Below are 16,726 nucleotides of genomic sequence, written 5' to 3'. Positions count from 1 at the left end.
CTGGGCCCTCCCACATCAATCATTGTTCAAGAAAATGTTCCACAAACTTGCCTACAGACAATTTGATGGAGGTTATTTTCTCAAATGTGTTTCCTCTTCCCAAATAACTCTAGCTTGTGTGTCAGGTTCACACACACAAAAACTAACCAAAACCCCATTCCAGTACCCAGATATCCCCCACCCATAGCATAGAGGCAGGATTTCATTCACATATACTTCCATTCATTCACCTGACCTTAGTACCCTGCCCTTAGCAGGCCTGAGTGGGGATGTCATAGGTCAAGACCTGGCCCTCCCCATGGGGCCAGGCACATCCCCAACTGAGTTTGGCATTCCTTGGTGTGGTCCTGTCTTACATTCCTGCTCCAGGACACACAGGGAGCACCTTGGTGGCAGTCAGAAGTAGGGCAGTTTGCTCATCAGACTTCTGTAGTCATACTCACATAAGTGACTTTTCCTCCTGACCTGCAGTGGCCAGCAGCACAAGCTGTGGCTCATGACCTTCTCCAGGTTCCTGCAGAACCATTAACAGGGTCACTTCTTGCAGCCTCCCATGCTTCTGGTTACATTCCAGCCATCACCACTTCACACTCTAAGCTCCTGCAGAGATTTCCTTATCTCAGGTTTTCCTATACCTATATTTTAGTGGCCATATATATGGAGAATACATAAGCAAATAATCTAGAGCCAAAAGGCAGAAGATTAGATTAAAGGCCCCACCACCACCATCACCATATAAACCAAGGGAAGTAGCCAGATGTGGTGGATCACACTTGTAATCACTTGAGGGGTGGGTCAGAAGTTGAGAACCAGCTTCAGCTCTCTACATAAGACCCTGCTAAGGGGGTGGTAGGTATGGGGAACGTAGCTTGGTTGAAAAACTACTCACCTATTATGCACAAAGCTCTGCATTTCATCCTGGAACAATATAACCCAGGCAGGAGGATCAGGAGTTCAAGGTCTTCTTCAGCTATTTAGTCACTTTGGGGCAAGCCTGAGCTTACATATAAGACCCTGTCCCAAAAACTGAAGTCATCTATCTTAGATGAGGAACATGTAGTGGCCCCAGAGATAGTCTTAATAATTTGACACTGTCACTGTGGTGTGCACAGTTACTGTTGACTTCTGCAGCCTCACTCCCCCTCCCCACATTCTTCCCTGCTGATTTTCAGAGTAGCTGTTGGCAGCTACCAAAGCTCAACACTGCTTTTGTTCTGCATTGTTCCTACCTCTACTCCCTCTGTTCCAGAAATTGTTGCTTCTCAAGAAAAAGCATAAGGGCAGCCCCAGAGGGTGGCAAGTGCCGTCCCTGCCTGCTGTTCAGGAGCCTGTCCTATGTTCTGATTCTGCCTCTTCAGGGATGGGCCTGTCTAAGAACACTTGGAAGCATGCAGCCTTTTGCCACCAAGTAGGGGTCAGCTTTGCATCCCAACCTCAGTCATCAAGTTGTGGTTTTGTCAAGAGGGTGTGAGGCTCCAAATATGGAGCACCAAACCTAGGTAGCACCCCACTGTCTGCCTCAGCTGCTGGAGGAAGGCTGTATTTAGTTCTGTCGACCTGAAAACAGATCACCCCAGATCCCAACTAGTGTCTGTCACCCTGTCCCTTATGCCTTCCCTGAACTGCTCTGCTTTTCAATTCCTTTGTCCTAGAACTTTTAACTGCACAGATCTCGAACACCTTGTTGTCAGCAGGTTGTTGTCGTTGAGAGTGCTGATGGTGGATATATTTTGCGATAGAAATCCTAAGTAAATGTGAAACCAAGAACTTATACTAAAGTACCAAGTTAGGCCACCTTGGGACTGTGACTTCCAACAGAACCTCATTGATTTTTTTTTTTTTTTTGGTTTGGTTTGGTTTGTTGTTGATATTTTCTATTTGTTTTGTTTTGGTTGTGAGACGGTATCTCATATAGCCCAGGCACGCCCCAAACTAACTATAGCTATAGTTTAAAGATCACCTTAAATTCTTGATCCTCCTGCCTCTACCTCCCAAATGCTGGAATTACAGGTTTATACCATCATGCTCAGTTTATTCGGTGATGGGATTGAACCCAGGGCTTCATGCATCTTATACAAGCACTCTACCTACTAAGCCACATCCCCAGACCTTTTTTTTTTTTTAAGTTAATAACTAGCTAAGCAGCCACCCCAGCCCTTAGTTTTGTTTTTGTTGTTTGCTTTGAGATAGGGTGCCCAACCTGTTTCTGCTTTGCTTTTTTGAGGCTGGCTCTTTGTGTGTTACCCAGGCTGTTTTCAACCTCACTATCCTCTTGAATCATCCTCCCCAGTGTTGAAGTTATAGATATTACCCTCCACACCTCACACTACTGTGACCTCGGGGACTTAATACAAATGCTGACCCTAAGAAAACTGCAGGTAGCTAGCTGATACCTCAGTCTGTGATGTACGGTATTCTGCCACCTAGCATCTTCACAGGCTTTTAGGAGACGGGGCCAGTGTAACATGCCACTGTGGTACTGCTACCTGTTCAGCAACTATCAGAATTTTTTCCCCAATAGATGAAGGAATAGTTTTCCTCATCAAAGAGACTGGGAAATTTGTCACAATACGTGCAAGTCCTGAAAGAACTGTGGGAATCGTGTACCTGAAGGTTTACCTCACTAACTATGGAGGAATGTGCTTTTCAGTTATGTGTCTTAACTGTCAGAAAAGCTGGGAAAAACGGCTGTTGTCCAACTTCTTATAAGGCTGAAGCAGAATGATGGCAAGTTCAAGACCAGACTAGGCAACTTAGCTTGTAAGAACCTGCCTCAAAACAAAAAATAAAAAGAAAGCAAGGGATTCGTATCAGTGGTAGAGCCCCTGCCTAGAATCCCCCAGTGAGAAGCTGGGAGTGTGGCTCAGTGGTAGAGACCTTGCCCAGAATTCGTCAGTGAAGAGGCAGGGATGGGTCTCTTTGGCAGAACACCTGCCTAGAATCCCCCATTGAAAGGCTGGGAATAGGACTCATTGGAAGTTAGCACAAAGCAGATATTTCTCTCTCATTCTTGTCATAATACCAAAAACTTTTCCTGACAGTTGGTTCTTTAGTCCCTTTGGTTCTAGTATCCTGTTGGTTCTCCATTCTGTCCAGAACAGAGATGTATTAGGAAACACTTAGACATTGATGTGACGGATTCAGGGCCATTCTCCAAGCTCTCCAAGAAGCAGAACAGTTGGCTACCAGCTTCGCCCTGGGCAGATAAACTGTCCTTAGATTCTAACTTCTTTGTATGTGTACTCACTGCTGCCACCACCAAGGCACTTCAGCTGCCAAGCCCTGTCATTGTACAAACAGATTAAGCAGCAAGATAATACATTGTTTTTTTTCTTTGTGACTTCTCTTTTGGTAATTGGTGGAAAAGTCCTGCTCAACCAGACTTTCCTCGTTAACTTTTCTGTTCTATTTTGTAGGTAACTTTTTGTTTTGGTTGTTTGAAACAAGATATTCCAGTGTAGTTCAGGCTGGCCTTGAACTCACTGCATAGCCCAAGCTGGCTTTGAAATTACTGTAACTAAGGTGGTATTCAACTTGCTGTGTTGCTCAGACTTCCTTAAAAACCCACTGTGTAGCCCACATTGTCCTAAAACTCAGAATTCTCCTGCCTTGCCTCTCTTAACTTTTTATGGTAACAGAATATAACTTGCCCAGGGTATAGAGAAGTGGCACGTCGTTCACAGTCCAAGTATTAATGTCATTAGCTGCCATTGCCCACCTGTCTTAGTTTTGTCTTAGTCATAATAATAAGACCTGGATAAACCCAATGAAAAAGTACTTCCATGGTAAAGCCCTGTGGGAATAGAGCCTAAGTCAGGTATCTGTGTAGACACAATGTTTCTACAGATGCCTGTATAGAGGCTCCAGGAGTATACATAGGTAGCTGTCCCTACTGCCTCTCTTCCCAGATGGCCTCTTGAGTGGTAGGTACTAGAGTGGCTCCCCTCTTTGTCCAGTAGCAAGTCTGAATTTGCAGCAGTCATGACTTCCTCATCTAGGGTCCTAGACATACTACAAAAGGTTCTAGCCATTTCTATTAAAGCTTCCAGCACCAGCCTGGGCTGCCCACTCACTGCTGGCCCAGAACAGCCTGGCTAGCTATGTATGTCAACATTTGCAAACATTCCCCCATGATGGGTTAACTGCAGAATCCAGCCCATCCCTCAACAAAAGAAGCCACAGTTCCACAGACTGCTTATAGACACGTACCATGGGTGAAAACGACCACAACATTGTGTCTGTGCTGGGGAGGATGGCCAGCGTGTCTTTAATTCAGTGTTTACCCATGAGAATGACTCCCAGGAGTAATCCTGTGATAAAGTCTCTTCGGTCCATGAGAATAGAAAGAAATTGAATCAGAAGACTCTATTTCCAGCCGTATTTATTCAGTCTGGGAAACGCAATGGGCCGGAGCATTAATACCAGCAGGGGATTCCTCGCTCCTAGCGTTAAATTACTGTCATAATCGCTCAATTATTTCTTCCTTGTACTGTTTAAAATAAAAATCCATCACATTCTAGGGTGTGTGTGTGTGTGTGTGTGTGTGTGTGTGTGTGTGTGTGTGTGTGTTTCCATAGCATTTATTAGGTTGAGTGTTTAGGAAAATCAATTACAGTCAGTCAGGCATGAATTGATGAATGTTCTTATAATAATTGTCAGCTGTTAAACCAATGTACTTTCTTCTCTTCACCCCTTTTTGTTTCCCTCAGAGGGCAGAGGTGGCACAGAGAGAGGCAGAAACTTTAAGGGAACAGCTTTCATCAGCCAACCACTCTCTGCAGCTGGCCTCACAGATCCAGAAGGCTCCAGATGTGGTGGGTAACCCTGACCCCGACCCCGCCCTCACCCCACATCACTCCTGTTTCAACTCTTCCTTTTGGAATAATAGTTGAAGCAGGAATGGTTGTTGAATGGATGTGCTGGTTACTTTTCTCATTACTGCAACAAAATACCTGACACAGACGCTTAAAGGACCCAAGCTGGGGGTTATTTTAGTTCCTGGTTCAAGGGTGCAGTCCATCATGGCAGCAGAAGTAAGCTGCAGCTGCTTACATCGCAGTCAAGATGCAGGGATCAATGCTGTTGCTTAACTGCCTTTCTCTTTTTTCTCAACTCCAGGACACCAGCCTTGGGTGCTACCCCAGTTAGGGTGGGTCTCCCCCCTCAACTAACCTGCTCTCAGAACTCCCTTACAGCTATGCACAGAGGTCTGTCTGGTGCATAGATGACTCTAGATCCTGACAAGCCTACAGTATTAACCAAAATAGTTGTGAATTCTTAATGGCTTGGGGATAGAACTTGAGAAGAGCTCTGCCAATAACACATAGGTGCCCTCGTGGGTTGCTTTGGTGTGTGTGTGTACATGTCCTGTGCCAGGTGAAGGCTAGGGGTAACTAGATCTGAAAAGGAGTGCCGCCCCAGAGCTTCACAAGGAAGCAGAGGCAGTCCTTCCAGTGGGGCATAAATAGCAGCTGACCCTGGATGTATTCAGTGGTTGAACTTTCACCTGAGAAACAAACATGCAAGAAGAATGGGACCCAAAGGTCCAAACTCTTGTCTTTTCTCTCTCATTTATTTTGTGGGTGTTAGGAGTAGCTGCACATGTGTGAGGGTCAGAGACAACTTGTAGGAGTAAGCTTTCTTCCTCCATGGTGTAGGTCCTGAGGCTGGAACTCAGACCATCAGGTGTACACAGGAACACTTTTATGCAAACTCATCTCACCACCCCTGCTTTCATTTTTAGTTTTGTTTTCATTTTTTGAGATAAAATCTCACTACATTGGTTCAAGCTAACCTCCAATTGGCAGTCCTTCTGCCTCAACCTCCTGTGTTCCTGGGATCACAGGTATTCAATAACATGCCCAGTCCCATGTGACTTTTCTCAAGTTAACAGGACTATCAAGGTTTGGTCAAGGTGGCCCTGACTGAGCAGATTCAGATGCCTTTGGTGACCTTGGGTAACTGGCACTAGTGACTGAGCAACACACTAGCTAAGATGCTTAGTTCATTGGTTCAGACCCCAGCTCTGCAGTCTCTGAATTGGAGATTTGAAGCAAAGAGATCTATCTTCCTTACTCTGGTTGTAAGTGGGCATAGTGTCAAACATGTGTAATCCAATCTCTTGGGAAGTAGAACCAGGAAGATGTGGAATTCAAGGTCATTTTTAGGTACCTAGCAAGTTCAAGACCAGCCTGAGCTATATGAAACCCAAACTCAAAAACAAAATTAAACAAAAGAAAAACTTCAGGAAGCTGAGGCAGGAGGATTGGCAGAATTGGCCGGGCTAGGCTATATAGCAACAAGACCCCTGTCTCAAAAGTAATACTAGTACTAATTGTAGAGTGCCCTGACCATTTCAGGGTATGGTAGAAAGGTTCTTGTGCAGGAGACTGTCACTTCCTTCACAACTTCGGGAACACAATAACTTATTTTTCTCTGAAATGACCCCTTTATTCTTCCTTGCCCAGATGTAAATGCCCTGGGAACTAACTGCATCAGGGCAGAAGCAGGCCAAAGAGCCAGGACCAGCAGCTTCCCAGCTTCTGTGGCTGCCCTTGGTCAGGAGGAAGTCATTCATCCTAACATGTCTAACAGGACTTCTGAGCTGAATGTTTGGATTACAAAGAATCCTGGCACCTTACTGGGCCACAGCAAACCCAAACATTCCAGAAGGAAATGAATGTTTTTGCAGGTCGAGTCAGTTGTGGGGCCGGAGGTGGCTTCCACACTTCATCATGGCTAAGTGCAACATTGACCTGGCCTGGCTTTAGTCTCCCAGCCACAGTGAGCAGGGACTTCCCTATCTGTACCTTCCCGTGGAGGCCACCACAGGCACGGAGCCAGGAGGAAAAAATGGTCTCTTGGGCTTGGCTGGCAGAACTAACTGGGAAAAGGTAGAATCCATGGCTATAGCAGAGCCGGAAGCAGTGCTTTGGCTGTCTCGCATGAGCATGAGACATCCACCGTGTGCCAAGTAGTCCACAGCCCCTTTTCTTTCACCCATCCACTTGTCACTCTTTCATGGGCACTGAACAATACAGGATACTCAAAAGAGTCCTTGTGAATGTCTAGAGACAAAAGTTAGTTCAAGGAACAGTTGGAGCTCACCTGGCCATCCTTTAGAGCCTAGCAGAACTAGAATATTGGAAAGCAAGGCCACCTATGTGGCAAACATCTGTTCCACCCAGCTAACCTTGCTCTCCAAGTGGAGACAGGAACTGAAGTACAGCACAAAAGAGAAGCAAGTATGGTATGAAGAAATTCAAAGCCAGCCTCGCTACATAGCAAGTCCAGCCTGAGGTACATTAGAGCCATCCTCATTAAACCAAAATGCAAAAGGAAAATACTGGGAGTCAGTTTGCTAAATAACATACTTGTTGTAGGTAAGAGAACATTGGGTCCCACTACAGGATTAAAAAAAAAAAATCGAGACTGAAAAAGCATGGGATAAAACCGGACTCTCTGAATATGGCGGACAATGAGGGCTGCTGAGAAGCCAAGGACAATGCCACTGGGTTTTGATCCTACTTCATGTTCTGGCTTTGTGGGAGCCTAGCCAGTTTGGATGTCCACCTTCCTAGACCAGGATGGAGCGGGGAGGACTTTGGACTTTCCACAGGGCAGGGAACCCTGACTGCCCCTCAGACTGGAGAGGGAGGGGGAGAGGAGTGGGGGGAGGGGGAGAGGAGAGGNGGGGAAAGGGGGGGCGGGGAGGAGGCGGAAATCTTTTTTTTTTTTTTTCAATAAAAAATTATATTAAAAAAAATCGAAAGTGTTTCCACAGAGGTCTAGATACTGTCATCTGAACCTCCCTCATTGCTGTTCCTCTGGCTTTCTCCACCAAATAACACCTCACACCCTCCAGGTCTCTGCTCACATATCTCTGTCTCAGTGGGACTTTCTTGGACCAATCTATTTTAAAGTATGAGCCTTTTTCTAGGCGGTTGTGGGACATGCTTGTAATTCCAATACTTGGGAGGCAGACGCAGTTCTCTGTGAGTTCGAGGCCAGCTTGGTCTACAGAGTGAGTTCCAGCCAGGACTACACAGAGAAACCTTGTCTTTGGAAAAGTAAATAAATAATGATAACAATAGCCTTTCAATGCACATCGTTAATCCCAGCTCTAAGCAAGCAGAGAAAGGTGGCTTTCTATGAGATCCAGGCTAGCCTAGGCTTACGTGGTGAAACCCTACCACTGAATAAATAGAGAACCTCTCTAACTTTAGCTCTCATACCCTCTCTACTTCGAATTTTCTGTAGTTCTTGGCACCACCTCACATATCACAAATCCGTGTTTTTTGTGTAGCTAACTCATCCAGCCCCACTAGACTAACCCTGCAAAAGTCAGACTTTAATGCTTCAGTTCAGTTGCCCCATGCCCAGTACAAGGTAGATTCTAAGACAATATTTGCCTAAATAACAGATCCAGGTGACAGCCATGCAAAGGCAGGAGGTCATGTCTGGCCCTGAAGCTTGCTGTGTGTGCCTCTGTATCTGTGCGACTTTGTAACTATGCCTCAGTTGCAGGTGGGCAGGTCCCTGAGCTCCCTACTCTAGAGCCGGTGCTGTTTCGTCATTGCTTTCTTCTTCCCAGGAGCAGGCCATGGAGGTGCTGACCCGATCCAGCCTGGAAGTAGAGTTGGCTGCCAAAGAGCGGGAGATTGCCCAACTGGTGGAAGACGTGCAGCGACTCCAGGCCAGCCTCACCAAACTGCGGGAGAATTCTGCCAGCCAGATCTCACAACTGGAGCAGCAACTGAGTGCCAAGAATAACACACTCAAAGTAAGGGCATGGAAGGGGATGCGAGCATGTACATGGTGGGGTTAGGAAGCGTGGATGAGTTTTCATGACCATGTTGGCCCACACTACTGTGGCAACCTTGAACCCATGCTAACCCTAGCAAAGTCCTAGGTCTCTGAGACAAGGAAACTGAGTCTGACTTCACTACCATCCCTGACATTTCCTTCTCAGGGTACCACACCCCTACAACACAGAGGTCCCTGATGCTTTGGCCCATACCTGCCTGCTCCTGTCTACCCACTGCACTGCTTTACCACCTGGGACCTCCCAAGCCTACACACCACCCAGTGCTGATGGGCACTCCTTGTGGAGAACTTGGTCAAATCTTACAGTCAAGGCCATCCCAAGGCACAAGAGTAGGCTTGGCTGACTGGCCAGCAAGTCCCAGTTATCTACCCACTTCTGGCTCCCACGCTAGGATTAAAAGCATGCGTCCATGCCCAACTTTCTTATGTGGTTTCTGGGGTAGGACTTAGGTCCTTAGGCTCATACTACAAGGACTTTACTGACTAAGCCATTTCTCCAGCCCTTTTTCTTTTAATGTTTTGTTTTGGTTTTGTTTATTTGTTTGTTTTGCTTTTTGATACATGACCAACTTTAACCTAGAACTCAGTTTTGCTTCCGGTTTGTGGCTAATACCAGCAGCACCCACAGCTCTGCCAGGATATTTTCTCCTTTGCTTCTCTAGCAGGGGTATCTTCCATTTGCTCGTACAGTGCCCATGCCCAGGTGTTCCTGAGGAGGAGACCCTGGACTTGGGAAGATGACTTAAAATCCAGCATTTCCTCCTCTCAGCTTGCCCAGCTGGCAAGTGTGAGAACTCAGGTTTGAGGTCTTGGCCCAGTCTAACTTAAGGTATTATCATCACTTCTGACCTGGTGATGGCATCATCATCTGGTCATTTGTCTGTGTCTCCTCTGTCCCGGTAAGGGCTTGACTCAGACGTATCCTGCTCATGACTCCCTGGCAGAGCTGCAAGCTGTCAGCCCTCCAGTTCTCATACAGAGCAATTTCGTCTAAATCAGTTAAGGCTCTAATGTTTGCCTTCACACACACACAAAGTGAAACAGAGTTCCACAAATTAATGTTCTTATCGTGTCTTGGGGGAATTCTTTAATACTGCGTAGTTAATGAAACAATCCAGTGATACTTCTTTCCAAAATCATCCTTCCTTCCCTTCGCCTGATCTAATAATCAAAACATATCCTCTAGTAATGAGCCTTCTGATTTTAATTATCTTAACCCGTTGCTGCTAGGAGTAAAGATGGTTCCCATACATATCAAAGCCCCATACAGAAGACCTCAGAGGTCTCCAAATGGGCAAATGCCCCTCTTATACCCCATAAGGGTAAGTTTGATTGAATAAGGTAACTTCTCAGGGTTTGTTTTTAGATTTGAGAGGTATTTATCTGTATTTAAGACAGGATTTTACAATATCACTTTGACTGGCCTAGAATGCTACGTAGACCAGGCTAGCCTTGAACTCAGAGATAGTGACCCACTTGTGTCTCCTAGGTGCTGGAATTAAAGATATGTTCCACTGTTCTCAGTCAGGGCTTCTTTTTATGTGCATAATTTATAGTCTCTGACATAAACTAAATGTAGATATAATCATTAGGAAGATACTTTATGAATATGATCTGTTACCTTATCAACCTATCACCTGATGCTTCTACAATGAGGAACTCTGACCTAAATAGACCCTATAAAGCTACAAGGTACAAATGGTGGTTTATTTTACCCTACTGTATCTTCCTCCTTTCTCCTTCCTCCCTTCTCCCTCCTTCTCCTTCTTTTTCTTTTTCAGACAGAGTCCCATGCACCAATTTGACCTGAAACTCACTGTGTAGCCAAGGCTGGCCTTGGCTTCTTAATCCTCCTGCCTCAGCCTCCCAAATACTAGGACTATACGTGCATCACCATGTCCACTTACTATGGGATTTTTCTTCCTGGGTTGTCTTTCTTCCCACTGTCTCCCACCCCTTCACTCATTTGTTGTTATTGCTGTTTGTTTGCTTTTGTTTGTTTGTTTTTTGTTTGGTTTGGTTTTCTTTCTTGTACCATATTTTTTTTTAAGTTTGGGGGGACTCCCAAAGATGTGCTGAGAGATTGGAGTCAGGGTGCAGCCTAGGAGGGGCACTGTAGCTTCCAGCAGGAAGAACTGCTGGTGGTTTTCCTATCATATTATACATCCTTAATCTTTGAAACAGATGAGTCTGCTAACACAGTCTCTTTGAGAGAGCAAGTCATACACAGTTGAGGGCTTTGTGGTCAAGACAGGGTCTCATATACCCCAGGCTAGTCTCAACTCACTTAGTAGCCAATTATGACCTTGAACATCTGCCTCCACCTATGGAGTACTAATATGTACAGACATACCACACTATGCCCTGTTTATGTGGTGGTGTGGTGCTGGGGATGGAACCCCGGGCTTCATGCATGCTATATAAACATTCTACCATATGAGCCACACTCCTAGTCCATGGGCAGAATCTTTTTTTTAATATTTATTCATTATGTATACAATATTCTGTCTGTGTGTATGCCTGCAGACCAGAAGAGGGCACCAGACCCCATTACAGATGGTTGTGATCCACCATGTGGTTGCTGGGAATTGAACTCATGACCTTTAGGAAGAGCAGGCAATGCTCTTAACCTCTGAGCCATCTCTCCAGCCCCCATGGGCAGAATCTTGAATCCTCACATTGGTGATTTTTTTTTTTTTTACCAATACATTTAGCTGGTGCTGTCTATAATTGGGCATCCCAGGTAACTGATCAATTGCTTCTCATACCCCAGCATGTTGAAACTTCCCATCTTTTCTCCACCATAAGGTTTCATATTTACTAGTTCCTTTTGGCCAATGTTCTACTCTTTCATACAAACATTACAGTTAGCTCATCACCATCCATGTCTTCTCATCTTTAAGTGTAGAAATTGGCTTGTGAGCGAGAAGTGTTTCACAGTCTGACAAGTGCTCAGCAGCACTGTGCTACTTGTGGTGGATAATTCCGAGTTCATAACTAATGCAGTAAACCAGTCACCATGACAGGCAGCTACTTTTGATAACTGTTCCATGGTTTTGTCAGAGCACTCTTCATGAAGAAGCAGTACAATTAGCTAGTCACCTATATTGTCCTCAGTGTGGCAAGGAAAATAAAGTCACTAGTACCTTCAATTAAAAATGAGTGTTTACAGAAAAGACTAGCAAGTCTCAGGTCAGGCTTAGTTGTTGACTGAATGCTTGTGTAGCTGGGTTCCGTCCCCAGCACTGCATAAACTGGGTGTACTCGTGCATACCTAAATCTCTGCATTCTAGAGGTAGAGGTAAGAAGATTGGACATTCACGGTCATCCTTGGATATAAAGAAAGTTCAAGGCCAGCTGGGCTACCTGAGACTCTGTCTCAAAACAAAGAGATCTAAGCTAAGACTTAATTGGGCACTCAATTTATAAAGATACTATGATATCTTTATATCAAAGTGGCTCGATGGGTAGAAGACCTGCCAGACAGCCTGTGTTTGATCCAGTTGTATGGAGCAACTGAAGCCACTCCTATCTAAGGAGACAGGGCCTGGCCAAAGGCACTGAAGGTCACCCTCTGCCAAGCTCCTAGCACTTTGTCTTTCCAGAATGAAAAATGTCACTGAAATAACAAAATAACTAGTGGGGTCTTCTCTGTAAAACTTTCCAGTTAGAACATGAAATTTCAGTGGAAGCTATTTAGTTCCTGCTGAGCACTGCTAATACCAAACTAGAACACACTAGCCATGTGGCTCAGTGAGTAAAGGCTCTTGACTGCAAACCTGGCAACTTGAGTTCAACACTGGGATCCACACAAAGGTCAAAGAACACACCCATATCCATACATAATATAGTAGTAGTATTAGAAGTAAATTTTTTTATTTTATTATATTTATTTAATTTTTAATATTGGGGGTTTATTTTGTTTCTTCTTGGGTTTTGGAGGTGTTTTGTTTTTTTTTGTTAGTTTATTTTTTGGATTTTCAAGACAGGGTTTCTCTGTTACAGCTCTGGCTGCCCTGGAACTCACTCTGTATACCAGGCTGGCCTTGAACTCACAGACATCCACCTGCCTCTGCCTCCTGAGTGCTGGGATTAAAGGCCAGGTGCATACGGCTTCCAGGCTGCTGAGATGGCTCAGCAGGTGAAGGTACTTTCCACACAAACCTGGCAACCTAAGTTCAACCCCAGGACCCACATAAAGATGGGAGAAAAGACCACATTCTACAAACATTGCCCTTTGGCCTCCACATACGTATCATGGCACATGGGGCCCCACACATAAGTCACACAAATACACATACATACAATACTAATAAAAACACAGATTCTAGTCACAACAGCTTTTTTCTTTGAAGTGAGATCTCATGTAGCCAACACTAGCCTCAAACTAGTTTTGTAACTGAGAATGGCCTTAGACATCTGCCTCTCCCGTCTCTGCTTCCCGGGATTACAGGTATACACCACCATGCAGTTTGTGTGCTGCAAGGGGATGGAACCCAGGGCTTCATGCACTCTGCCAAATGAACTATTTCTCCAGCCCTTTTTTTTATCAGCCCCATCACAGGGTAACCACCTGTGTAATACACTTGGCAGTAACAAGAATCTCAGCCCTGGGAGGCCTAGAGGTAGCTCCCACCAGTTCTTTCCTCATAGGACACTTTGGCCCCCTGTAGCTGCTCTCATTTTATGGAGAAGAAACATATCAGCTGCCCCAAAGATGCCTGGCTTATAAGAGACAGGCTGACAAACTCATGCTGGTTGGCCCTATTAGGCTGTGACACACCACATCTCTGTCCCTCTTTCTGCCTTCCTTCCTACTTTCTGCCATTCTCTGGAGGTGACTTGATGTGTGTGTTCACATCTGGCCTCTCCGAAACACTGCAGATAACACTTTTCAAGGGTGGGCGGTACATTAGTACTTCCTGCTATTTGACTGTAGGGAAAGGAATGAAATAATGACTTCTTTCAGAACACCTTCTGAGAGTCTTTTATGGGAAAATGAGTGCCTACCAGCCTCCATTTGATTGTCCCTGAGAAAACCATTATAGTTTAGAAAGTTAGCAAAAAATATTTAAAAGGGAACGAAGTGGAGCAATTTTATGCGATGGGAAATACACACGAACTTTGTCGGCAGAGGCAATGGAAGAAAATGAGCTGAGTGGATGTAGATAAGAGAAAGCAACAGTCTGCTTGGAACTCTAGCTAGGTTCTGATACACATAGGCTTTGAAGCTGATGGGTCAAGTAAGCCTTTCCTCCTCAGGTTCTAGAATGTTTTCCACTGGTCTCAACCAGAACCCAAAGAGACACCTAGAAGTTCCATAAATAGTAAGGTGCTAGCTTCTGAAACCCTGGGATTTTTTTTTTTTTTTTTTTTTTTTTTTTTTTTTTTTTTTTAGCTCAAACTTGGAAACATGATAACTCACAAGGATCCTGCCCTGCAGACTCATGGCTTACCTGGAGTGGACCCGTTTCCCCAAGGCCTCAGAGGCATAAAACAGGTTTTGGAAGGAAGGACCTGAGACTTGCCACATGACCCTAGGAAAGCTTGTTGGTATAAAGATAGCTGTGGAGGTGTCCCACAAGCTTACATTGTATTCTGGAACACTTAATCATATGATCACTCTGGAAATACATTGTCTTTCCCCAGAGGGCAGTGGGGCCAGTCCCTGTCAGTCAGAGCCATTCCCACAAGAATGAAGCTGGTTTACAGTGAGCCACACCACAGACCTGGCCTCTGTTCCCCAGATCCTAATATCTAAGTCTCCCAGAGTGAACGTGCTTTCTTCCTGGTGCCTATCTAGCCTTCCACTGAATAGCTGATGGCTGATTCCACCGAAATTGCAATTTTACCTGTACCCTCCAGGCAGTCAAACACATTTGTTCAAAAACCACATGATACCTCTGGAATGTTAGGAACAGGGCTCACCCTGCTTCTACTTACTGGCATTTATACACAGTGGAATATTTCTAGCTTCGTGAGACTTTTTCCTTCTATCACTGAGTTTTGCACTAAAACCTCTGCTTGTGTGTCCATGCACACACACATGTACATCCACACCAGGTCACAGAAAGAGAAGAGAAGCTGGCTCCCATGTTGTTGGCTCCCTGAATACAGAGTTGCTCATAGGGATTGTAAAGTCTGGCAGCCTCCCTTAAGACATGGTTACTAATAAAACTTCTGTTTTCAGCAACTGGAAGAAAAACTCAAAGGCCAGGCTGACTATGAAGAAGTGAAAAAAGAGCTGAAGTAAGTATGGAGAAACATGGGCCTTCTAGGACTATCTACTGATGGGTGCAAAGTAGTACCCAAATCCAGAGCCACCCAGAACTTTCTGTTCTCACTCAAGCCTCTTGCAGGGTTTTGTTGGTTTGTTGGTTGCATGGGTGGGTGGGTGACTGATTGTTTTGTGATAGGGTCTCATATAGTCCAGACTGGCCTGAAACTCCATATATATATATATATATATATATCCGATATATATCCATATATATCCAATATATATCCATATATATATATATATATATCCAAAGTGATCTTGAACTCCTGGTCTTCCTGCCTCCACCTCCCAAGTGCTGGGATTACAGGCATGTACCACTACGTCTGCTTTATGCTGTGCTCGGGTAAAACCCAAAGCCTTGTGAATGCTAGGAAAGCAGCCTACCAGCTAAGCCACATCCCCATCCTTCTCTGGACTTTATGAGACTGCATTTAAAGTATTCCAGCATGCATGTAGCCAGAGCAAATGCCACCTTACAGCAATTGTACAGTCTGAGCTTGTTTCTCAAGTGTCAATCCCCCAAGCAGACACAGAGTAAAACATTTTTCCATTGAAATCTCAGGGCCTAATACTATAGGGCCTCCTGTACTCAGAACTACCCATCTTCTTCCAGATTCCATTCCCTGCCAGAAGCCAGTCTTTTTCAGTGCTAATACCTGCGTTTGAAAGCTTAGAAGTTCTCTTCTGGCCCCTTCTACCTCTGACTCCTCCCCCTGAGCCTGCATGACATCCCCAGCTCACTTACGCTGTCCTGAACCCCCATGTGCAGTCAGTACACAGGGCTCCCCCTTTACTTGCCTATCTCTAAGAGTAGTCTATGCTGTAAGTAATCTCTATAGGTGCCTGTCTTTGCACCATGATTTATAGTCAAGGTGGTGCCTCCAAGGCCCTTCTCGACCTCTCCCACCCAGACCCCAGCTGGACCATGTAGATGCCTTGCTCCTTTCATTTTACCTGGAATCCCTCCATATTATAATGTTCTTTTTCTTGTTACTATGACAAAATCCATAACAAAAACAAAAGCAACTTTAGGAAGGAAAGAAGGTCGTATCTTGACTCAGAGTCAGAGGGTATAGTCCATGGTGTCAGGGAAGGCATGGTGGAGGAGCAAGAAGTGGCAAGACACACTGCATCCACAGTCAGGAGGCAGAGAGAGGTGAATGCTGGTGCTCAGCTTACTTTCTCCTTTTATTCAGTGCAGGTCCCAAGACCCAGGGATAGTGCCACCCATATTCACAATAAGTCTTCCACCTCAGTTAACCCAGTCTAGAAAGTCTCTCATAGATGATTGCGGAGGTATGCCTCCTAGGTGACTGTAGATCCTCTTGTCTATCTGTGGGAAATCTAGACTATCTGCCTAGTCTGTGTCCCCTTCTTCCCGCTTTCATTTTTCCAGTTACCCTCACTTTCATCTTCTGAGACAAGCCTACCCTCACAGCTTTATTCTCTATAAATACCAACCTCCTTTTGCTTGCTTGTGACCTCCTTCAAACTAATGGTGAGGCTCCTACATTGCTTCCCTCCACCTCTGTCCTCAGCACACTCTCCCTTTACAGGCTCTCTCCTTTCCTCTCTCCTCTCTCCTCCTCCTCCTCCTCTCTCTCTCTCTCTCTCTCTCTC

The 16,726-nt window shown here is 45.2% G+C and overlaps 1 protein-coding gene across 16 annotated transcripts in view; it reads left to right on the top strand.

Moving 5' to 3' along the window:
- The window catches only part of Cux1 (cut like homeobox 1), a 348,081-nt gene that overhangs the window by 252,813 nt on the left and 78,542 nt on the right, over window positions 1-16,726 (top strand). For 10 of the 16 annotated variants that reach the window (XM_050127935.1, XM_050127933.1, XM_050127932.1 and 7 more), the window contains 3 exons: window positions 4,710-4,814; window positions 8,594-8,782; window positions 15,017-15,075. In XM_050127935.1, coding sequence (XP_049983892.1) covers window positions 4,710-4,814; window positions 8,594-8,782; window positions 15,017-15,075 — 353 coding nt within the window. The remainder of the gene's footprint in view (window positions 1-4,709; window positions 4,815-8,593; window positions 8,783-15,016; window positions 15,076-16,726) is intronic. The other 6 variants (XM_050127936.1, XM_050127934.1, XM_050127931.1 and 3 more) reach the window with 1 other exon arrangement.

The sequence above is a fragment of the Alexandromys fortis genome, unplaced genomic scaffold (genome assembly GCF_014885135.2).
Source record: "Alexandromys fortis isolate MF-2015 unplaced genomic scaffold, M_Fortis_MF-2015_v1.1 scaffold_291, whole genome shotgun sequence".
NCBI classification, from domain to species: domain Eukaryota; kingdom Metazoa; phylum Chordata; class Mammalia; order Rodentia; family Cricetidae; genus Alexandromys; species Alexandromys fortis.
This window is presented reverse-complemented; position numbering and strand designations above follow the sequence as displayed.